The sequence below is a fragment of the Vipera ursinii genome, assembly GCF_947247035.1.
Source record: "Vipera ursinii genome assembly, chromosome: 6".
Lineage (NCBI taxonomy): Eukaryota > Metazoa > Chordata > Lepidosauria > Squamata > Viperidae > Vipera > Vipera ursinii.
Genome location: NC_139515.1, coordinates 71,177,536 through 71,201,353, shown reverse-complemented (window position 1 = coordinate 71,201,353; position 23,818 = coordinate 71,177,536). Strand labels below are relative to the sequence as shown.

At 40.1% G+C, this 23,818-nt stretch overlaps 2 protein-coding genes across 3 annotated transcripts in view; one reads left to right on the top strand and one right to left on the bottom strand.

The window, feature by feature from the left end:
* Positions 1-799: 799 nt before the first annotated feature.
* Positions 800-18,290, bottom strand: WEE2 (WEE2 oocyte meiosis inhibiting kinase; the record flags this gene model as incomplete). The annotated part of the gene is made up of 11 exons (XM_083365189.1): positions 17,931-18,290; positions 15,651-15,850; positions 11,826-11,877; positions 9,577-9,749; positions 7,158-7,279; positions 5,222-5,368; positions 4,383-4,484; positions 3,481-3,566; positions 2,374-2,544; positions 2,143-2,285; positions 800-998 (listed from the first exon to the last, which is right to left on the bottom strand). The coding sequence occupies exons 1-11, from the start codon at positions 18,285-18,287 to the stop codon at positions 800-802; spliced, it is 1,752 nt and encodes a 583-aa protein (XP_083221315.1). The 5' UTR covers positions 18,288-18,290.
* A 2,501-nt stretch (positions 18,291-20,791) lies between these two features.
* Positions 20,792-23,818, top strand: part of DENND11 (DENN domain containing 11) — a gene marked incomplete at its 5' end in the record, with an annotated part of 37,807 nt that continues 34,780 nt past the window's right edge. For both annotated transcript variants that reach the window (XR_014492829.1, XM_083365477.1), the window contains one exon: positions 20,792-21,038. Coding sequence is in view for 1 of the 2 variants with exons in the window: in XM_083365477.1 (XP_083221603.1) it covers positions 20,792-21,038 (247 nt within the window). The remainder of the gene's footprint in view (positions 21,039-23,818) is intronic.

Genomic DNA, 23,818 nt, shown 5'->3' with positions numbered 1-23,818 from the left:
CCCTAGGTATGAAAATTATTTTCTATATATCTCATTCGTCAAAAATAAAGCAGGCACCCACTTTCTGAATAAACACGTTTAACCTCCCTGCTACTGCGTGTAGAAGGAGATATAATCTAATTTGAAAACATGTTTTTCTTAACTTCTGTACTTTATTAAATTTAATCTGCTTAGCTTGCTTAATACAATATATTTCGTTCAAGTTGTGTTCTTTGTTGAGAACAGAATCCCAAGGTAGGGCCCGGCTTCTTACAATCTTTTCATGAACTACAAGAATACCAGTTACCCACTATTGCCTAAGAAGTCAGTCCTTTAAACAATCTGCAAATGGTCATTTCTGACTTAAAAAAATAGAAACAGTGGGATGCAGAGATCTTTAAAAATGAATAGATATAAAAGAAGAGTAAAGAAAGCTATGGATGTTCAGAAAATCTAAGGGAGAAAATATGCCAATTTAAATAAGGCTTGACACCCTCCTGATACATTGGAATATAACCCCCAGAATCGTGGAACTATTAATATGATGCATCAAAAGCATAAAATTTACGGAAGTTCACTTTGAAGATTTGCTCTGCTTAAAGTTTTGTCATGAGCCTCTTCTGAGGTACATGTCTGATTGGGTTTATGAGTTATAGCTGTTGGATTCAGAGGACTAAAGTGGTTTATGTTGTAATATAATACATTGTTCTTGTAGAGTGAAAGATCCAAACCAGCACCATGATTCCTTGGAGTCATTGACATATTAGGTAAAAATATGACTTTCTCAACCAAATGAGTACTTTTCAAACTGAGATGCCTTTCAGTTATTTGAATGACTAGCATAGCCTGGTCCTCGATAGCCACTAGCAGTAAAACTAAAAGATCGAGTATTTTTTCCTCCCACCAGCCGCTTCTTGGTGTTTTGATGCCTTAAACCAATTCCAGATTCTTGTACTCTGGTCCGTTCTAAAGATGGATCCTTTAGAAAGGCTTGGGCAACCCGGGCTGCTCTCAGCTCTCTACACAAAAATAAGACAATAGGATTAATAAACAATCCAGTGGACCATAATGAAATGAATGGAATCTTTCCCAAAATTAAGAATGCAGCTCAGTATGTTCAGTTTTCTTAATTCAATAGATGCTTCCTCATTCTGGAGTAAAATGATCTCTTACACTAAAACAGAGCTGCTGAATTCAAATTCAATATGTTTTCTTGTCATGGAGAGTGCCTTGCAATGGAGAATGGCTTGTGAAATAAATGCCAATTCATCCTGTATAACAAGGGCATAGAGTCATGATGCCATGGAAGACTTTGAGGGAATCATAAGATCTCTTAACTCTGCTTCTAAAAATTAACTTTATAGTAAAAGCATTACTTTATTAACTATATTCAAAATTTAGCATTTAAATTCAATATATTTTTGTCCTGTTCTTGCCTGATTTGCTAGATAGCCGTACTCTAATCAAAGAACAAATATGGACCTTTATCTGCAAATGTGAGTTGCGCCAGCACAAACACTACACTTAATTTAAATTAATATTATTCCCTATATGTAGTTCTTTTTTTCCTGTCACGTAAAATTAGAAAGATGGTTTGTCAATTTTTTAAAGAGGCTGTTGCAGACACCTGACTTGCCACTCCTATATAACCAAATGGATTGCTACCATCTCCAGCTTGTTTCCTGCATGTATGGTGTGAAACAAAGCACTTAAAAGGAGATACATAACAAGAACTCATGAAAAAGTCAACAATAAACAACTGTCCTTTCAAAACAATAGTACTTTAACCTTTCAAGAGAAATTTCCTCTGTGTAAGGTTTTGTTAAAGACTACAAAATCAGCATATTTATATTCTGTAATGGCTGAGAGCAGTGGTGGGATTCAAATACGTGAACAACCGGTACTCTGTGTGGATGCTGCTTCCAGAAGTCCATTCTGGGCCTGGGCAAAAAATTAGCTACCGGTTTTGCCAAAGTGGTGCAAACCAGCTGAATCCCACCACTGGCTGAGAGTGATAAAGGGATCAGGGTATGAAATTCAAATAGACGTGTAAGTAGCAGCTAGAATAAGTTCTCCAAGAAAGGAGTTAGCTTCCAAGACACTTTGTACACAACTGTACCATTTACACATCTTTCTTTGCTATTAGAAAGCACAGGACTTCACCTTTCCAGCATAGCAGTTTTGAATTTCTCCACATTGAGCTGTTCCTGAAGCTGGGCAGCCTTGCCAAGAGAAGGTCGGAGGAGAGGGTGCTTGGTTAGTGCAGCAGCTGATGGCCTCACTACTGGGTCAGGATGAACCATAAGCTGATATTCCACAAAACAAAGGAGAAAGGTCTTTCACCACCAAATTTTCAATGCCAGCATTCTTCCTGGCTCCCCCAAAAGGACTCACCTTGAGCAGTTCTGTAAAGTCACATGACAGTTGCTGAGGGATACATGGAAGGTTGCCTCTGCGGATGTGGTGCCACGGGGTGTCATTGGCAGGCAACGGAGCAGCACCTGCCGCCAGAGCAATAGTTAAGGCAAGAGCAAAGATGTCTGCCTTGGGCAGATAGCAATATTGCTATGGAGGAAATAAGAGAAAACCCATACACCCATGTCAGGTCACATTCAGTTAAGAAAACAATATTTTTAAAACAATAATGCATAGGTTTACATAAGTGGCATTCCCACAACATTCTATACATATTTCTAGAAATTACAGTATTGGCTCTGGACCAGAAGATGCATAAGAAATATTTTCTTTAAATATAAATCTGGTTACTAGGTTTTCATTGACATGAAATACAAAGGTCAAACATAAGTAGCAAAAATACTAGAATATGCCCATATTAGCTATAATTCTGAAATGGGCAACTCATTACTCTGTAGAAGTGCAGAGCTACATCAACCCTTATCAGAACTATAAATGATGAGGGATAGAAGAGTGTAACAGTGTTTTGTGTTCCTTTGGATTATAGTCATATTGGCCACATGACCAAGGAAGCATCTTCAGAAAACACTGGCTATAACTGCGAATCAGGAATGAGCACCACTCTAGAGCAGGGATCCTCAATCTTGGCAACTTTAAGACTTGTGGACTTCAACTCCCAAAGCTGGCTGAGGAATTATGGGAGTTGAAGTCCACAAGTCTTAAAGTTGCCAAGGTTGAGGATCCCTACTCTAGAGTCAGTCATGACCGGCATGGGGAACCTTTATTTTTTTACCACATCTGAACACCAATTGATTCCTGACCTAGTTTCAATGTATTCTCATTCCATGCTATTAATTTTAATTTTCTTATCTAAATGTACCCAGATAGGTTTCTAATAGCTGCATTAAGCCAATACATTTGGATCTCTTAAGAACGTAATGCCTCAATTCTTGTCTGGGGACTTTTATTAAGTTAAGATTAATGTATGAATCTGAGTATAATAAAAGGAATAATATTGGAAGGGTCAGGAGAAGTTTCTTCTGCTTTGAAGATTCCAGTGCAACCCTAAAGTCCTCTGAGTTTTACCTCTTGCAAGACTTCATTGGCCAAGAAGCGGCAATCTCCCTCCTCTACTTGTGGATTGGTTATGGATGTCACATGTCCAAGATCCCCTGCCAAAGGAATATTGTCAACAACAGAAATCATTACATGCATTACTGATTTTCAAAGGTTTTATTTTTGGACTTGTCCACTATAAGAACCATGAACATACAGTATGTCTGCCTTTTCTCAATCTGCTGTCTTCTAAATGTATTTGACTTCAGCTCTCCATACAATTTCACCCAGGTTCTTTTCCTAAGAAAGCGAGTGCCTAGAATAGCACATCTGAAAGTGCAAGAAGAGCACTGCAGAGTCAGGACTGAGTTTGCATTCCAGCAAACTTCTTAAACAAATATTGGACAGCTCAGCCACCTGGATCCTTTTCTATATAACATTATCCTTCTCTAAACCTCTTCTTATCACAGGCTACTTATGACTGAATGTACAGTATATCTGAATTGCTGTTAACAATGTACTATAGAACACATGCCAAAAATAGAACAATTATCATTTTGGCTATATTTTTATATGGACAGTGATATTAGCTAACAAATTTCAAACATTTCTAGATCACCAGCCTTTACATCTCCCAGCTCTTCTGATTCCAATATTAAATACAGCCAGGATTCAGTCAGGCAGCTTTAATTGTTTACAGTTCTGTTTTCCTTCTCTTGTAATTTAGCTGGGCCTGCAATAGCCCAGGCAAAGAAGCTGATCACACTTAACTAGCAATAACCAAGCTCAAACCCATTCACTTATAAATATGGTAGATTAGAAATGTATAATGCAGCCTGCTCTGATATAGCAATTGATAAACATGCTATTGGCAGAGTGTATGTCGGAAATCATTTGACAACAAGTGGTCCAAAAGAAACCAAGTTACACACCAATTTTATATACCACATTCGAAGTAGCAATATCATCATCTTCCCCGTCACTCTCCTCTTGACCAGCAGACCCAGGTAGACTGCGGCATATAAAAATATTGCCTGCAATGAAGAAGGAATTGTGCTAACTTGCAATATGCATTCAGATAACTTATATCAGCTACAGTCAATGTGGCTTACGCATTATAAGCATCTGCACATCATAAAAGTGTCCATTAAGAAAAATACAGAAGTATGAACTCTTATTTGTTGTGAAAAATAATTTTGTCCCAAGTGGCAAGATAAGCAGAAAGGATGTGAGCAGAAAGATAGGATATATATTACCATACATACAATAGACCTGCAGATATTCTATTAGTCTGCATACAGCAAGGTACTAAGTAATTTTTAAAAATAAACTACTGTTGGGTGGTTTATACAGCACATTAAAACCAACCAATTACATTACTGCATAATATTTTTAAACCCATGGCAGAAAGAGACAAGGTCTATTAAGGGTCATGCAACTTGAATCATAGTCACTGATTTATGAGTGAACTTTAGTTGAGAATCTGTAGTGACCTTTCAGAGCTCTATTCCAGAATGCTTACAATTCCAAATAAATATAAGAGGAAGTCTCAAAACCTTAAGTGTTAATGACCACATGCTAACTGCAACATCAAGTCTGAATTTGGCCTAGTCACTCTAAGCAAAATCCATACCTTAGAGTTGTTGAAAAAACTGGAGAAGGAAGAATTCTATGTATCATGATGAGGTTCTAAAGCAAAGGTGGACTAAATAATCACTCTAATGATCTAATTACTTTAATGAATAGAGCATTACTGACCAGACACACTTACTGGGTTTGATATCCATATGAACCAGGCCAGAAGTGTGAATGTATTTCAGTCCCATGGAGACTTGCAATAAAATTTCCTTCAGCTCAGATTCTTTGAAATAATCTGCTGTCTTTGAATTTTCCAAAATCACATCCTGAAGGCTCCCACCTATGGAAAACCAAGCATTCATTTCAATTCAATTCAGTTCAGTTCAGTTCAATTTCTATAGCCACCCATCTCAGTCAATGACTCTGAACAGGTTACAATTCAAAAATATTTTACAATTAAACACTAAATAACATAATAAAGACAATAAAATATTCATACATAGCAAAGTTATTCTGTGTTCCATCTGATAGCACATAGACCCCCTGAATCACTCATCTGGGGGCCCTTTCACACAGATATTATTACCAGTTTCCACATCCTCAGGACTGTTTGTTGCAAATCCTGCAGTTATAACAGCCAGAGATGACCCACACCCTTTCTACCTAATGAAAAAAGAAGTGCAGATGACATCTATTCCTCCTTGCCCCACATTTATCTTCTTGTCTAGTACTGCCACATTCAGTTACAAGATGAACAAGAGAAAGAAACCAATATGCTTGCACAAAGTCTCGTGCAAGGGCATCATGGCACTCGGGAGGGAGGGAAATCATGGAGCTCCCACAAATGGGAAAACTGCCTAACCCAAAGTCTTGAATAATTTAACCAATTAAAATTACAAAACAGGAGATTTTATAAAATCCCAGTTTGGGATTTTGAGCATTGAGCCAGAAGAAAATTAGCTTCGATTTGGTTCCAAAATTCTATGTTAAAGTACCCATGAGATATGAAGATTTAACCAGCTTCTCTAAATTCGATTCTTCTTTATTTCTGGTGCTTGTCTAGGACAAGAACTGACTTGAATTTTGGAAACTTTTTTTTTTATTTTTTTTTATTTTAATTCCATTTATATCCCGCCCTTCTCCGAAGACTCAGGGCGGCTTTACAAGCTTAGCAGTAGCCTTCATTCTATGTATATGCCTGCTTATTAGGGCTTTCACACACACACACCAAGTGGCATTATTACAAAGTCAGCTTAATTGCCCCCAACAATCTGGGTCCTCATTTTACCTACCTGGGAAGGATGGAAGGCTGAGTCAACCTTGAGCCTGGTGGGATGCAAACCTGCACTAATTGCAGGCAGCTGGTGTTACTTAAGAAGGCATTAGCCCACTGCTCCACCAAGAAACTGAAGTCCAACAAGTACAAAATGCACCAGGTTGGGAAAGGGTGAATAATGAAGAAAGCTGATGTGAAAACGTCATGAAAAGCAATCACATTTGCTATTCTTATCAGGTTTCCAGTAAAGTTTTTGCTAGGATACTGAACAAACCGGTTTGAATTTACAACTAAGCTGTGATGTTAGAAAATGGTTTCAGGTAATTACCAAAGAAAAGCAATTTGTTCTAATTAGAACCAATATTCATAATTTATAGGCTTAGAATAGCAGTACACTAGCCAGGTTTCTTAAACGAAAGTCACCTCCATATATGTTGCAGGAAAATCCAACTGATGGCCAAGCCAACAAAGCCATAGTACCTTGATACAGCTTGAGCGAAGGAATGATGCTGAGCTGATTCTCCGCTAGAGCACTTTAAAAGAACTAGCAATTCAGAAGCACATCTATTTTCTCTCATACCTTCTCTTATTACAATTCTTGATACCTGAACTCGTTAGTACTAGACTTTTAAAGTTCATAGATATTAAACATAATTGTTACAGCCTCTCTCAACCTGAAATCCTTTGCCCCATTACAAAGTAGTAAACTATAAGCCCCATAATTTACAACTAGCATGGAAGTCTGGTGCAAGACATACGTCATCCATAAGGCTGCACTGCATGAAAGAATTCATAACGTTTCCTGAGTTTGGCACTGTGAAGCAAAAATCTTCAGAGGGACCCTTCTCCTTACCATTGCAGTGCTCATTCTGTATGATCATGTGATCATCTTCTGCCCAAGCAGAGTAGTAACGGACAACATGGGGATGATGACCAAGTACTGCATGTGCATAGACTTCCCGCAAAGCCATCTGCCTGCAGGCAGACACAGAAAAAAGAGAGCCACAATTCCAACTAGGATACTGTTATGAGATTAGAATTTTGACAGGAAAGGGTTTCAGAAATTGTTCTGGAGATACCTTAGATTGGTTCCCACAACAGCCTACACTAGTAGCTGGGTCCAGTCAATTCACTAAGCAAATCACTTTGCTTACTGCAACACAGGAATCCAATTTACAGAAATATCTGTGGAGATTTTCAGCCACCCAAGTCATGGTTGCCCCAAAGGTGCTTTTCCAAAAGGCAACTGGACGTTCTAGTTTTTTCTTTGAAACTGTTTCACTTCTGTTAGATACTGGGTTCATTGCATAATCCAGACATGTCAAACACAAGGCCTGGGGGCCGGATCCGGCCCGCGAAGTGGTTTCATGCAGCCCGCGAAGCCATCCTGGAAACAGTGAGAGAACAGCCCCCACTGCCTTGGCCCTGGCCCAGAGACCCTCCTTCTGCCAGAGACCCTCAGATCTGTCCCACTCCTGCCCAGGCCCCCATAGGCACCCTTGATGCGAACGATGTAGAGCTGGCCACACCCACCCAGTAGGCCATACGCACTCTAGCCACGCCCACCCAGTAGGCCACGCCCACCCTGGCCATACCCACCCGGCCCCCTAAGGGCAACCGCAATGCTGATGCGGCCCTCAATGAAATTGAGTTTGACACCCCTGGCATAATCGATGACGAGGCAAGTGAGTTCAGCAAAGAACATTGTTTATTGCTTTCAGGAACTGAACAGAGAAACAGGGCTGCGAACACAGCAATTTATACCCTGGCCTCTAGGCGGCGGCCAATAGGTTTAAAGCAACCTATTGCCGCCCTAGAGGCAGCCAATGGCAGCGCTGGAGACGGGTTGTCTGAGGAGCTGTGAGCCGTTAGCCAGCTTCCCTGCTTGAGCAACCTTCCAGCAATTAACCCACAAGATATTCCCTGAGCAAGACAAAGCCCAATACATTATACCTTCTATCCAAGAAGGTTCTTCAGTGCTAGTGAGAACTCTAGTTAGAACTGAAGAAGCTTCTTGGATGAGAAGTGAAATGTTTAAAAAAAAACCAAGAAAGTCCAGTTGTCTTTTGGAAAAGCACCTTTGGGACAATTACAGAGACAAAAAGCTGGATTTGGACTCCATAACTTAATAACAACTTGTGAAGTGCTGTTATCTAAAACTCTAATGTCACTGGGAATGTTGATTTTTCACCATATGGCTTGTATGATGCTCAGTCAGTTTATCTGTAAATAAACTTCAGTATTTCATGTTGCTATAAAATTCTAGGTACTTCCTTTCAATTGAAAGAAAGCTTGGACAGATGAAATATAAAAAAACATGGGTAATTTTTACAGCACTGAACATAGATTTAATAGAAGTGCCCACCCTGTCAACTCACAAGCTGGAATAGGTTTTACACAGCACATTGTTAGGGTGAGGGTTAATCTCCAACAGTGAGATTTCAGGTATTTTAAGGAATAAATGAAGGTCTCAGAGCTTTCACTTTTGATTTTAATCTACCTCCCCACATTTAAAAATATGTAAAATTGGGAGCAAAGTATTTGCCTGTATTTACTCTTTAAAAGACTTGTGGTCATATACTTTTTGTATCGATGGACCAAAGAAAAGCTATTTTGAAGGACAAGATGAAAACTATGTTTATAGACATTTGATGGCTTTTAAAAAAGTGTCCTAAATTGTTTAATGTCACCTTTTTTTCAAGGCCCAGTTGTAGCAAACAGCAACATACAGCTGACCTTGGAAAAAGCTAAACAGTTTATACTTGAATGGGATTCAGGAGTGGGATTCAAATATGTGAACAACCGGTTCTCTTTGTGGATGCCACTTCCAAAAGTCCATTCTGGGCCTGGGCAACAAAAAATTAGCTACCGGTTCTGCCGAAGTGGTGCGAACTGGCTGAATCCCACCACTGATGGGACCCCTCCAGGAGTTCCCAGGATTATAGAAAAAACTAAGGTTTGTTTTAAAATATCACAGAAGGCTAGGGCAAAGCCATATCAATAGGTTATCAAAAAAACAACATGGATGGATTCAAGAATAAAGCTCAATGCCAGAGAGACATTTTCAAAACCTAGCTAAATGATACTGATCTGTATACTGTCAAGAAAACATAACAGAAGAAGTACATCTTTCTCTACATAACAGAAGATGTACTGTTTAGTTTCAGAAATTCAGAAGTAAATGTTATCTGGAAGACATGGTTTTAATCTATCGTTGGAGGAGGAAGGGTGGCATGTCCAGAGATATTTATAATTTTACACTGTACACTTACTCATCTGAGGACCCAGCGAGGGGTTTCTTTGAGCGTTTGATGGCATAGACACAACCATCCAGTCTTTTGATGCACTTATAAACAGAACCAAATTCCCCCACACCAATCTTCTCCAGCTCGAGGAATTCCTTCTTGTAGCGGGAAACCATGTTGCTCTCACGCAAGAGGAATCTCTGAGGATAGATGAGAAGGATAGATAAGGCTGCCCTGCTCACCAAAGATCAAGGAGAGCTTGTTGATCTCCTGTAATACAAAATCTTACTTCAGGCTCCTCTATAGTCACTGCCATTATTTACCCAAACCTTTCCAAACTTTATAGTTTCTAGATATAAAGGACTATGTTCCATCCTCAACCTTCTTTTAAGTGTAGTTTTTTTTGGACAGTTACAGTTACCTGGGTTTATGCAATATATAAAGTAACAATCCATAATTTTCAAACCATAGTAACTGGGTTCCAGAGCTTCTAGACTGGAAACAGTAGCAACACCATGGAGCATACAGCAGTGGAAAGAGTTTTATGGCAGTCCAGTTGTTTGTGAATTACAATATCAAGCATCCCTAGGAAACATGGCTAAGGAGAAAGATGCTGGGAGTTGTACTTCACTATCTAGCCACAATCAAATTCTAGCCACAATCAAATTCCTGTAACTGTCTTCTATTTCCCATCATTATACTCTGACTAGGATTACTTCAGCATCAAAGCAATCTCTTTTCTAATCCTTTTCTCCAGTCTTGATTTCTTCAACCCCTGCATATTTCTGATTATTTAATTTTTATTTGGTGCTTTGTTGAAAATACTGTTCTTAAATGAATAAGGTTCATTTAAGGCATGGGTCTTCAAACTTGGCCCTTTTATGACTTGTGGACTTCAACTCCCAGAATTCCTCAGCCAGCGTGCCTAGCTGAGGAATTCTGGGAGTTGAAGTCCACAAGTCATAAAAGGGCCAAGTTTGAAGACCCCTGATTTAAGGGTTCACCTTAACCTTTTCATTTTATTTCTCAACGCCAAAGGGGAAAAAAAAGATGCTAAAGAAGACCAAGGGGTATATTTTAGAATCAGCCTGGTTTTCCACCAAAAGAGGGCAATGTTGCTTTATCCCTTCTACATTTCAAGTAGTAAACAAAAATCCACCCTGTAATCCTAATAATTTTGCTGTGACTCAAGGGGAAGAGAGGATAATAGGATATTTGAGAAGGAGAACACAACAGCAGAAGGAATTTACTGCTCAGTAAAACTGTTTTTCTCTTCCCCACACCACAATACTCTTTAAGGAGCTTTGTCTTCATTAGGTTTTCAATTAGAGACTTTTAATTGCCTAATTTATCCTGCAGTAATTAATAGTCATTTGTAACAATGGTAAGAAAAGAATTCAGGGGTCAATAAACTAGTTTTCTTCCCAACTTCCAAAATCTCTTCTCCTTTAACAGGCCATAGTTTTCCATATTTACAGATTGTAGACAATGTTGATTTCATTTTAGAAGCTGCTAAAATGAGAACATTTTGCTTGGAAAACTAATTAAAATATGAAACACGTGTTTAATTGATTTAATAAAAATGAAGCATAATCAAATAAGGAACGGTTTTCGCAAATGGGATTTTCTTAGCCTTCAGAATATTACTTTCAGTTGTATTAAAATTGTACATATATTTTGGTTTCAAATTGTGTTCCTCTTAAATGGAAGCAACCCTAAACATTTACAGAAAATAACTATACCATTAGCACTAAAGTGTGATATGGATATTAGAACAGTGTCCTTATCACACCTGAAGACAGGTGATGAATTCACAGTACCTGGAACATTTCTGCCCTGCAATTTAGCAGAAGTGCAGATAGCTCCTATACAATGACCATCTGCCACTTGAAATAATTGCCTCATGTCAATAGTTGGGCAATCTCTCAGACTGAAGTCTACAGGTGTGGCATATCATAGTGTATGGATATGCAATGCTTTGGATATGATTCTAAGTGATATGGTACCTCCTTAAAGCAGTTACGGTATATCTTTTCTCAGGACCATAGGGAGCCATAGGATTATCTACAGCCATTCCAAAGACAGACACATTGCACTACTGCCCGCTTCGTTTCTTTCTTCCTACACACACTAAAGCACATATTAACATGAATTAAAGTGTAGATTTTCTTTGAAAATGTGTTCCAAATCATGATTTCTCTATTGTTCAAGGATAGTGCAGATATTTTTCTTGACAGCAAATTAAATAAAATTGGGTGGTATTACTTATTACTCACCTTGGCAGGCATTCCCAGCTCCATTGGTCCATCTGTTTGGTTGGGATCCTCTCTAAAATGGTAAGTTTAATCACATGTGTTAGTTTCCTATTCCAATGATATTAGGTGTAAACCTTCTAAATATTTAAATATTAGTAGTTTCTATGGATATCATATCTGTGAATTGCTGTGAATCCAGATCATTGGTATATGGTAGCAAAGAGTTTTCAATAATTTTGCTACCATATAATTATCATTAGATTTATTTTTCAGCCAAGCTCTGGTAGCACTATTATTTTGGAGATATGCAAACCTAAATGAAATAATAAAATAAAATAATATGGGGAATGACAGTATGCTATTCTAAGCTACCTTGGAAGGAAACTTGTCTCCAGCTATGGCATGTTAGCAAGATCAGGTCAGACATCTTTTTTGTCCAGTGTCTGTAGATGTGCAGTGAACAGGGGAACACACCGTAACAAACAATAATGAGAGATAATTGTTGTGATATTCAGTGAGGACTCAATTTTTTCTTTCTATACTAGGCCAACAAACCACAAGTGGATCTACAATCAGGCTTAAATCAATTTTATACCCAATTTTTAGACAACCTGGGAATTACAATTCTGCAAAAAGATCTCTTTAATATCTATATGAAGCTGCTGGGTAAAGTCAATCCCGGCATGGGGTTTGGTATCATCAGAGTATGAATGATACTCAGTTATACATTTCTACTCCATGCCAAGAAATTGATGCTATTCAAGAGCTTGCTTGGTGCCTGGAGCTGTAAGGGTCGGGATAAGAAGAAAGTGGCTGTGATTGAACCTTAGCAAGAAGGAATTGTTGTGAGTGTTTACCCCTTACCACCACCACCCCTATCTCACTCCCCCCAAGAGGTAGCAATTTTGGGGTCTTTCAAGAATCATAACTCTTTCTGAAAGAGCAAGTGCCAGCCATGGCCAGGGACACATAAATTCTTCTTATGCACTAATTACATCCAAACTGGGTGGACCTGTTGATGATCATGCATGACTTATCAATTCCCAGTTGGATTGATGCAATATATGGGGCTAGCCTTGAAGATCATCCAGAAGCAACTACTCCAGAATGCAGCAGTGTATGCAGTTTTGGACACTCCAAATTAGACTGCTGTTGCATGAGCTGTACTGGTTCCCAATTGTTTTCCAGGTGCAATTCAAGATGCTGATTATTTAAAGCCTTATATAACAGTGCCAGATCTCCTCCCTTAAATATTGTCATCTCATGGGAGGGGTGTGGAGGGGAGGGGTGTGGAGGGGTATCTTCTCTGTATACCTAGTCTTTGGAATAGTCTCCCACTCAAAGAGCCCCTACTCTTTTAGTCTTCCAGAAGGCTGTGAAGATCTGGTTATTCCTACAAGCATTGGGTTATGACAGGGCTGTCAGGAAGTTAATAGTTTGGTTGCTTAGTGCAGGGCTCTTCAACCTTTTCACCCATTGTACCACTTTTAGGATATGGCAACATCTGAGTACCACCAGTCGCCTAGCAAGGTGTCAAAAACTTGATGACCCCCCCCCCCGAAAAAAGTAAAAAAGTGAAGTACAGGTCCTCGACTTACAACAGTTCGCTTAGTGACTGTTCGAAGTTAAAATGGCACTGAAAAAAGTGCCCCCCAAGCCGGCAGTGCTCTTCCTCCTGTCCAAGGTTTTCATTGTTGTGAGCATTTCTGTTGAGGATTGGCAGCAGGGGTGGGGTGGGGGTGTTTGGTTTTTATTCCCCCCCCCCTGTCTGCTGGGTGGTTGTAGCAGGTTTTAGTCACTTCACATGACCCTGGGACACTGTGACCGTCATAAATATGAATCAGTTGCCAAGCATCTGAATGTAAATCACAAGACCCTGGAGATGCTACAACATTCCAGCTGATCAGTGTTTCTTCTGGGCTCAGCAGACATGCCGGGATTAGCACCGAGTTCCAGCTGAAGCCTGGTGCTGATCCTGGTGCTTCCGCTGGGCCCTGACAGCCCTGCAGCTCCAGCCGTCTCTCGCTCAGGCTTGTGCGGTGCTGCCACTGGTTCAGCTCATTCCCCTCCCCCGCTACCACTTTTCTAGGATGGTTGTGTACCACCTGCCAGGTGCCAATGTACCACAGGTGGTACCTGTACCACTGGTTGAAAAGCCCTGGCTTAGTGGGAAGCATTGTCCTGTTATTCTATTTTTATTGTTTATTATGAACCACTGAAGATCACTACCACATAAATTCATAAAATGAAATATGTGCAATAGAAAATCCCCTTTCTTTGGGGAAAATCATGATTGTTTATACAATGTGATTAACTTGGATAGATTGCTATGGTAGTGGCCTAGAAATCAGGAGATGATGAGTTCTAGTCCCACATTAGGCATAAAAGCTGGCTGGTTACCTTGAGCCAGTCCCTCCCTCTCAGCCCACTCACCTCAAAGAGTTGTTGTTGTGAAGAAAATAGAAGAAGGAAGGAGTATTGTGTGTGTTTGCCACCTTGAGTTATTTGTATTAGCAATAGCACCTAGACTCATGTACTGCTCCACAGTGATTTACAGCACTCTCTAGGTGGTTTACCAAGTCAGCATATTTGCCCCCCCAACAATCTGGGTCCTTATTTTACTAATCTCAGAAGGATGGAAGGCTGAGTCAACCTTGAGCCAGTCAGGATTGAACTCCTGGCAGTGGCCAAAGTTTGCCTGCAATACTGCATTCTAACCACTGAACTACCACTAGCACCAATAATAAAGGCAGGATATAATTAAATATAACAAAATAATGCCATTGTTTGCTTTCCTCTTACCATATTCCTGTGGCTAACTGCAAATTAGTATGGATGTGTGTGTAATTTAGTTTTATTTAATAGTAAAATATAAATATGGTTCCCCCCACTCCCCAATCCCATCCTAATTCCCAGGTGGTTTGGCAATTTAGCTTTGAAGTTTAGGCCAAAGGTATCCAAGAAATATATATAGACATTCTTAACGGGAAGCTTTTGCTGAGTCACACAATTCTTTTTGACATATAGCAAAAGCAACTATTTCAATTAAGGTGATGGTATTGAGAACTTTCTGCCTTAAGAGAATTTTGCCTTGGTGATTTATCCTTTGACACCTTGTAGAATCAAATTAAACGGGGGACTTATAGACCAATCATCCTACTGCATAAATGAAAGATAAATTCAAAGTGAAAATATTAGATGGTTGTCTAGCTTTCTCTAAAAGACATACACTTTATGTTACACCGGTTAGCCCTTCTGGGCCTCTTCATAAACTACAGCAATATTTTTGGGAACATCCTGTCTCTTGCAAAGTATGTTTTGTGGGCAAGAACAGAAACAGTAAGCAAATTGTTCTGAAAAACATGTCCAACATTTCTATTCATCTTGTTGATGAGTCCAACAGGCTACTGAGAATATTCAATATTTCTTGAAACAGAGATTTTGAAAGCCAGTGGATCACTAATGCTTCTTTAATGCTAAAATAATATTCTTGAAGCACCTGGATGTTACACAGTGGGAATCGGGACCTGCTCTCTATCCTATTCATAAAGAAAATAGAATAGTTTTCTGTGTTATAGGAAGGCAGATTCCAGATGAACATTAGGAAAAATTACCAAACAGTAAGAATAGTTCAACAGAGGGGAGCTGCGATGTTTCGATTGTGTTGAATATCTCTCACCAGGAACTAGACAACTATGTGTCATGGATGCTTCAATTTGGATTTCTCTTTGGATCAGTGAGTTACATTAAACAATCTAAATTCTAACCTTATGATTCTACAGAGATGACTACCTGATCATCTTATTTTGCATCCTTTGAGAAATATCTTAGGAAGAAAACACTCACGACTCCCCTCTGGCTTTCCTCTTGCCGCTGGGATGGAAGACCATCTGTCGATACGATTCAGGTGTAAACGGATTAATATTAACCAAAGAAGCTGGAGGAGCCTCCTCTGGGTCAGGACAGGAAGTGAATCTCAAGTTCCTCGTCCCTTTGGAGGGAAATTTTCCCACAGGTGAAGGGAAAGCTGTCTTACTTAAGAGACTCTAGAGCAAAATACAAATAAAATTGCCCATGGGAAAACCTCTGTAGCATGAGGATTTTACAACTGCTCAAGATCTAATATTCCCAATATCAAAATACATTATGCAGGCTTTTACTGTATTTCAGAACTGTTGCAACATGCTCCACACACCTTTTTACTAAACCAAATTTGATCTAATGCACTCAGGTGGTCTTTTGAGACTCATGTTGGGGGAAAACCCAACATCTATCCACTATGATCCCACCCTGCAGAAAGCAAAGATTTCCCTCTTCACTTTGCAGAGAAAGAATGAAGAATGTATTTAAAAAACACACACACTGTAGTAGCATGGCATCTTCCAAGGAGTCCAGTAATGCCTTCCTACATTCACCCCTACGTGGCTCATTCCAGCAAAGACTTTGTCACTTGATTCTGTTTAATCAAGGACATTGGCTGGAATCAAGGATATTTCCAAACAGAAGGGCTGCACAAACAAAGACCAACACTATCCTTTCATGTCCTTACAAGCTTTGGGGCTTCCAGTGGCCATTGCAATGACATTTCCCTACAGTTCTATGATTATTTCCCTTGTCATGTTGGGCAAGTGCAGCTATTGGAACAAGCAAAAGATAAGATATTGGTTTAGCTGCAATTTTTAGCACTCTTCTATCAAAGGAGATAATTATAGAATAGTTTTAGGGAACTGCTCATAAAGGGATACCTAGACTATTAGTCCACCAGTGAGTATTGGCTATATTGAGATCTCAAGCTGGAATCTTTCCCAGCAATGCACGACTGAAACTCATCCAATCTCTGAATTAAGCTTTGAGCCATTCTGAAAGGCTCTTCATCATCTGCAGCCTGAAAACCAGAGGTCAGCTATGAACCTCAGTTTCCTGTTAAGCTGTTCTTTGTCGGTTGTACAGTTTTAGAAATCAAGGAAAGAAGAATGTCTGATTGCTTATCTTTGTTATTTCACCAGTAAGTTATTTCTGACAGCAAAGCCTCAATCAGTGCTCTAGATGTTCATGCAGTCTTTAGACATCCATCCAAATTAGCAGAAAGATAGAATGTGGAATGTTCAAATAGTTCCATTTCAAATTTTAAGAAAGCAAAACAGAATGAAATAATGCACCAGGATCATACTCTATATCCTGATGGGAGTCTACATCTAAGCCTGTAAGACAAAAAGTCAGAAGGTGCTTTGAAGTATAGTTCTATCTGCAGTGCTGCATCATCTTGTTAAAGAATCAAGAATAAAGGTGAACATATTCTCTTGATCCCTAGCTATTCATCCAATAAAATGTAGGCATTGCTTTCATGAGGATAGGTAAAATGGAGCTCCCAAAACGCATTGGTACCTAGCCTAGCATCACCTCTGAAGCATATACTGTACACATTTTTATTTCCCCCTTTCACTGTGGAACAGAGGAACTTTCTCTTCCCTGTTATTCATTTTATCCTCACAGTAATCCTGTGCAAATAATCCAAACAAGTGACAGTGACCAGCCCCATGATTGTGAGAGCAGAAATCCAACCCGTCCAGTTGTTGGAGGCTTACAATCCAAACGTACTGCCACATTTTACAATTCCCGAAGAGTAAGCAAGGGGTAAATTATGTTTGTTTAGCATAACTTGAATGCTGCTCACTACTATGCATACACTAAATATACATGTTATGCAGTAGAGTCTAATAAAACATTGTTCATGCTCTGACAGATATAATACATCATTTAATTAAAATCTCGAAATGTGCCTTTCAGTGCTCTTCAAGTAGCAAGCTTAGATTCATTCTTTTGAAGCTTATTATTATGTCTGGGCACACTGTTTGGGATTCACCCAAAGAATTCAAAGCTGAACAGTAATGGAGGAATATGTAACCTCTGCCTCTCCTCTAAGGAACTCGTGAAGTCTGAGCTGACATGACCAATTTCACTTAAAATAGCCTATTTGTTTTATAGACCATAAATCCAGAAACATTTAGCAATATTAAGTTTCAAGCATGATGAAAGACTGAAGATAAAGAATATGCTCTTACAGTAGTTGGCTTGGATACTCTCGGAAGAACAGTTTGTGAATTATTATTGTCATCATCACCATACCTTTGGAGTATTCGGGGTATCACAGAGTTGCAGCTTCTGCCAAGTAACATAATGCAAAGGAGTTCCAGGATAATCTTCCAAAGGGACAGTTTTCTTTCGCAAAGATTCCCTACATCCCCTGATAGGATTCACCCAAGAACCTGGGCGTGCCGGAGAGCAATCATTCAATTGTCTCTGAGGGGTCACTGGGAAAGGAGAATTCGTTCTCCAGTTCTGAAACTCACAATTTTTCTGTGGAGTGACATGCTTCACATCTTCCACTCTTAAGCTAATATCCTCTTCCAACTCACTGTCTTCTCCACATCTGGAAAAATCCAGCCTCTGTATGAGTTTGTTACTGCTGCTCCAATCATCCATTGCAGCTGAAAAAGGCAGGAAGACATATTATGCTAAGACATAATTTAATTAGTGTGCTGACCATGGCTTAGAGAGGCTTATCATGGCTCACATATAGTGGTAATAGATAAGTGCAACAGATACACCCAGTCAAAATCATAGTCTGGATTCAAACATCAAATTATGATTCAATTAAACCCCAAGCAATTGTATTTAAACAAAATGGCTCACAGATTTCAAAGTTAGATTCACAAACCACCTTAAGATTTAACATGTATGAATTCACCCAGAAAGTATTTCACAAAAAGATACGATCTCTGTATAGTAACCATCACAATCCTGAAATCAGATATGCCAAGCTTGCATCCTAGATGATGAGTTTGTTTCTTCAAATCAAGCCCAATTCTTTAAAAAGCTTCTAGTCTCTTCTTCAAGGACTTGGTTAGCCTTTATAATAAACTGTCTTGATTTGTTCCTAATCAGATAACTACTGCTAGCTGTTCAGAGGCAAGCTTTATATACAGAGCACCATTTTGAAAAGGCCCTCATTTCATATTCAGATTCAAATGAACACTATCTGGTATGGTAAATAGCCCTTTAAAAAAGGACAGGCCACTATTTTTCAGTGAAATCATGGCATAATATTCTATTACACTAACATGCTGTGTAGGCTAAAAAGAAAATAACCCCATTTGATAAGTACACTTCAGCACATTTTCAGGTAAGCATGAATGGGATAAGGTATGTATGATAAGGTTTGCCGCATTTAAGGCAAACACTTGTCATACAAGGTTTAAGTCATCCAGCTGATATATAAGTAAATTAAAGGTTGGACATAATGTCTTTTTTATGTAGTCTCCCAGTAAAGAGAACAAAAGGTTTCTGTAGATACAAAAACATTGAACGAGGTAGCAAATATTGCCTTACTCCCAACCCTTTTATGACAGAAAAACTTATTCACTACCCCAACAGCAGTTGCAGCAACTCAACTGGTACTGAAGTTAAAAGCACAGTAGTATCTATTCAAAGTTATCCTTGAACTTCCTGTTAAAACCACTCATTGGGCCTTATGGATTATGCTGGAGGAGTTTACAAACATCACTTCCTGCATATCCTGTGTTCTCTAAAGTAATTCTGTAAAAACTTGCATTGCTCTGTGAGTCATTCAGAATTAAACAATATTGCAAGATGAGTTGATGGACCTTAAGCAAAGACAAGATAAGGATACCTTTAAACAAAATCACAAATCACTGAACTGTAGCCCTTGGGAAGGGAATCTTACAGTTTGGAACTAGTTTGCAGCTGCCTGCTTCCAAAATATCTTTTACTATTCACCCCACTGTACAGCTCAATAATTTTCTGGTCTCTGATCCAATTCTAACTAGGTTCATCTCTGCTTAGGTTTTTGAGGTGGCATATGACACAGGACTGTAAAATATGTTACATATTAAGTAGTTGCATGATAAGGAGGCCTGTAATCCTTAAAGCCACTGCTCACTATGTTACAGCCATAATGTGGTTTTAGTCATAATGGTTTGTAACACATGTTTTATAATTTAAAATATCTGTGTGAACCCAAGCTGGTGAAGAGATCATTCAATAAACCATGCTTAAGCCCATCCTGAGTTAGGATAAGGGGTGAGCCAGCCAACTGATTACATTTTGGTTCATTTAGTACAATTATGACAGCTCTTTCACCAGTTCAGGTGCCTTGTCAAGCTTGCTTAATTTGAATTTTGGTAAATACTTTTTATGGCTGATGTTGTGAAACCCGAGGCTGTGTGGTTAGTTTAACGTTATTATGTAAACCCCACGATTTAATCACGTTTAAAGATGCTGTGCCAAAGTACCCAGCAAGTGAGTCCCCGACCGTGTCAGTGATGGATTTCATTTTAAAAAAAATCTCCTTGGAGTACGTTGCAAAACTCTGCATGAAGATCCCATCGGCCCCATCTAGTGGTCGTCGGAAATTTGGCAATCCAGATCTGGGTTTCCAGTCCGAGGAAACGCATATCCAAGATATAAATAGTCAGAAATTACATTTCCCTGATTTAATCAATACACCCCTGCACGTTTTTAAAAAACGATGGTCTTAGCGGATAACGGACCTTACAGGGAACTGCTCTGAATTTCAGTGCTACTGAGCGGATTGTCAGCTTTCAATTCTGCTGGCGGTGATTTGTTTTTATTAGCTGAAGCGAGGTTTACTTCTGGCCGAAGCTCGAGTAGGATCTTGTTTCCAGCGCTGCAAAAATTTAAAATAAAAATAAAAAAAATCCTCCTATGCCTTCCCAATAAGCCATGCAGAGGCTCGGGCTCAGATTCGCCCAGGCTTGCATCCGCTCGCACAAAGGATCGGAGCGCCGGGAATCCTTTTCCAAGCCGGGCCTGTGAATTTCTCTTTCGCGGCTCGGCCGGGGGGGGAACCCAGCCAGGCAGCCGGTGACGGGGGAGGCGGAGATCGGGCGATCGCCGAGGCTGCTCAAGCGCCGCCCTTCACCTCCGCTCGCCGCAGCTGGCCGGCCATGGTGGAGCAAGCCGACGACGCGCCGCTCCTTTTCTGGGCCGAGGGCCCGGCCGTTTCCTTGCCGGAGGCCGGGGAGCCCGGCGGCTGGGGGGGCTGCCGCTCCTCCTCCTCGACGTGGAGGAGAGCCGGCAAGGGGGAGCCGGGGTCGGCCGGTCTCGGGAGGCGACTCCAGGAGCAGGAACCGGCGCAGGTAGAGGAAGACCAGATCGTGGCAGTGTTTGTGGTCACTTTTGACTCCCGCGCGGGTAAGCTGGGCAGCGTCCCACCAAGCTGGGGATGGGAAGTTGGATCTCCCTTCGCGGGGAGGGGGAGGACGAGGGATCCCCTCAGTCCAATTCTGCACCCAGAATTGCAGCTAAAGGATGGCTTGTCTTTACAGCAGCAGACTCTCTGGCAGCATTTTCCTAAGAGTCAGGAATTTGCACCTGAGTCCTTTCTGTTGGAGTTCAGATGTCAAGGTTTCCCAAACCGAGTCTTTCTGACCATGTCCAGAGTGCAGCTCTATCTTCCTCCGGATTAAGTTTTTTTTTCTGTTTGAGCCTGGGAATTAATGTGCATAAACTACCTTTGATTTTTTTCCCCCAGAGGTTGAGAAACCATGGGTGTCCCCAGCTTCTTCCTTGGGTACCTAGAATTGAAAATACATTTGGTGCATATACATTTCTAGCTGCTATGCAGGCAGGGAAATCCTTTGGGTAGATGGCTTCTTTGCGGATTGGTTTTAGATCTGTTTACACAAAGAGAGAATTCTTCCTTATTTTGCATGCATGAGGTGTTGAAACCCAGGACTTTCTCAACTTATTCCGTCCACCAGAAGTTGCTTTCAGACCAAAATTATATGATTGTTCCCTACACATGGCCTACACATTGGCGAGATAAAGTGTCTTGTTTTGGATATGACGTAAAACACACAATTCTAGGCCTCATGTGTTCCATCCTCCTTATTCCTTCTTCCCCCACTCCTTACACTTCAGTTTTTAGAAGGGGGAAAGGTTATTCAGGAGTAGATGCTGGGCCTGTCCAGTCTGTTTGGTTTTTAATCTTGAGATCCATCAGCAGATGCAGGCCAATGGATGTGAACATAGATATGGACACAGAATAGGGTATTTGTGTTCAGATGCTATTACTGCTAATAGTCTCAGTGTGCAGAGAGGGATAGGAAGTTTGACCTTCCCTGTACATTTATCCATATTCTGTCACCTTCAAGTGAAGAGGGCAATTGAAGGTAAGGATGCTTCTTGAGAATCTCTGGAGGTTTCCACACAATGCAGAACCTAGGAAAATCATGTAGATATGTTCCAAGCCCAAGAATTTGTTTTCTGAAGAGCTGTGGACTTTGGTGGTTTACTTGTGGTTTCATCCATACCCTTTTTTCCTTTTCACACAGCTTCCTGGGTTGGGGTGGGAACATTAAGTTGCAGCCAGTGATAAAACGTTGGGAGTCAATCTTCTGGACATCACTAACATCTCATCATAATTCCTTTTCTCTCTCTCTATCCATGCAACAGGATAAAAGTTGTACAATAGCACATGTGTACAAAGTCTTGTTGCTTTTCGTCCTCCCAGTTTTAGGAACTCTGTTCGTGTTAGAAAATACTTTATTTACAGAATGAAAAAAGCCCCCCCTTCCAATATTTTCCCCTTCAGCTTCTGTAATAGTGAGATGATGCAAACAGTGATTATTTTTGCTGAACAAGTCAAGAACTATATAATAAAAACCATCCCTGGCTTGTGGTTTTGACTTGAATAGGAACAAGCCAGGAGCCTTGGCTTGGGTGACAATATTTTGATTCCTAGCTGGTTTAAGTGTTCCACTTGGCAAGAGGAATAGACTACATGAAGGGTAAATCCTGATCCTTTTGGAATCTGTTACCTTTGCAGCCATCGTATGGACTTTAGCATTCTATGGAAATAGAGACCCGTGTATGATGTGTACGGTGAGGGCTTGATAATGTTCACAGGTCACAGAAAGCTACCGATTTGGATGTTTTGCTCCCTATCTCCCAATAGTCTAAAGATCAGTCAGGATGGTTCCTCACTAAAGAAAAGAATCCTGTGTATCCAGAAACTTTATTTCAGTACTGCCTCGGTCCTCATGATGCTGTTGGCAGTGCACTTAGATGCCAATCGTAGATATCACATTACACTGAATCATTCAGTGACAATTATACAGGCATCCAGAAGCAAGAGTATCTGCAGGTGCGCGTGTGGGAATGACTCAAATGGTCAAAGTCTTGCCCTGTTTTATGTGCCTATGACCATTACAGACGCAGAAAAAGGTCACCCGTGTCTGAAAGTGTTGTGGAGCAGCCAGGACGTGTATATGTATTAACTGCTGCTTATATTCCTGAAATGAGCCTTCAGTTTTGAAACAGGTTGTGGGTAAAGTTATCTGTGGTTTCCTTGTAAGAATTAAGTCATCATTATTGCAACATTTGGCTGATGTAATTCTTTTTTGTATTTGCTGTTCTTCAGAACATCTAAATACTTCCTTTTCTTGTATGGGTTGGTTTGTTTTCTACTCTGTCCCCATCTTTTGGCAGGAATATGGATTCCCAGTTGCAGTTACGCTCTTTGCTAACATACCGTATATGGCTAATGGGGACTTGATGCCATCATTTTAAAAGGTAGCTTCTATATAGGCTAAAGTTAGGCAACCCTTTTCCAGCCCTCTTTGATCAAAGCTAAAAGAAAATAGGCAGGCACACTTTTTCTGCTATTTCAAGGCAGGATACTCGCCAAAGTAGTGCAAAGCTTAAATATTACATTTAAAAAATCAAAAAGAATTTCTTAATGGAAGGGGGTGGAAACAAGAAAATTGTGGCTTTGCCTGCATGTCTGGTTTGACTGGGCATCATCACCATTATTGCCCTCCCCAAAATGCAAAGCATCCCAAACCACTTGGGTGTCTGCCCATTGCTGAGTTAGATGGTTGCTAAAATGAATGGATTTGCATACTAGCCTTATATGAGATACTTACCACTTAAGTAGATCATCTTAGACCTTTGAGTGCTCTTTCATTTAT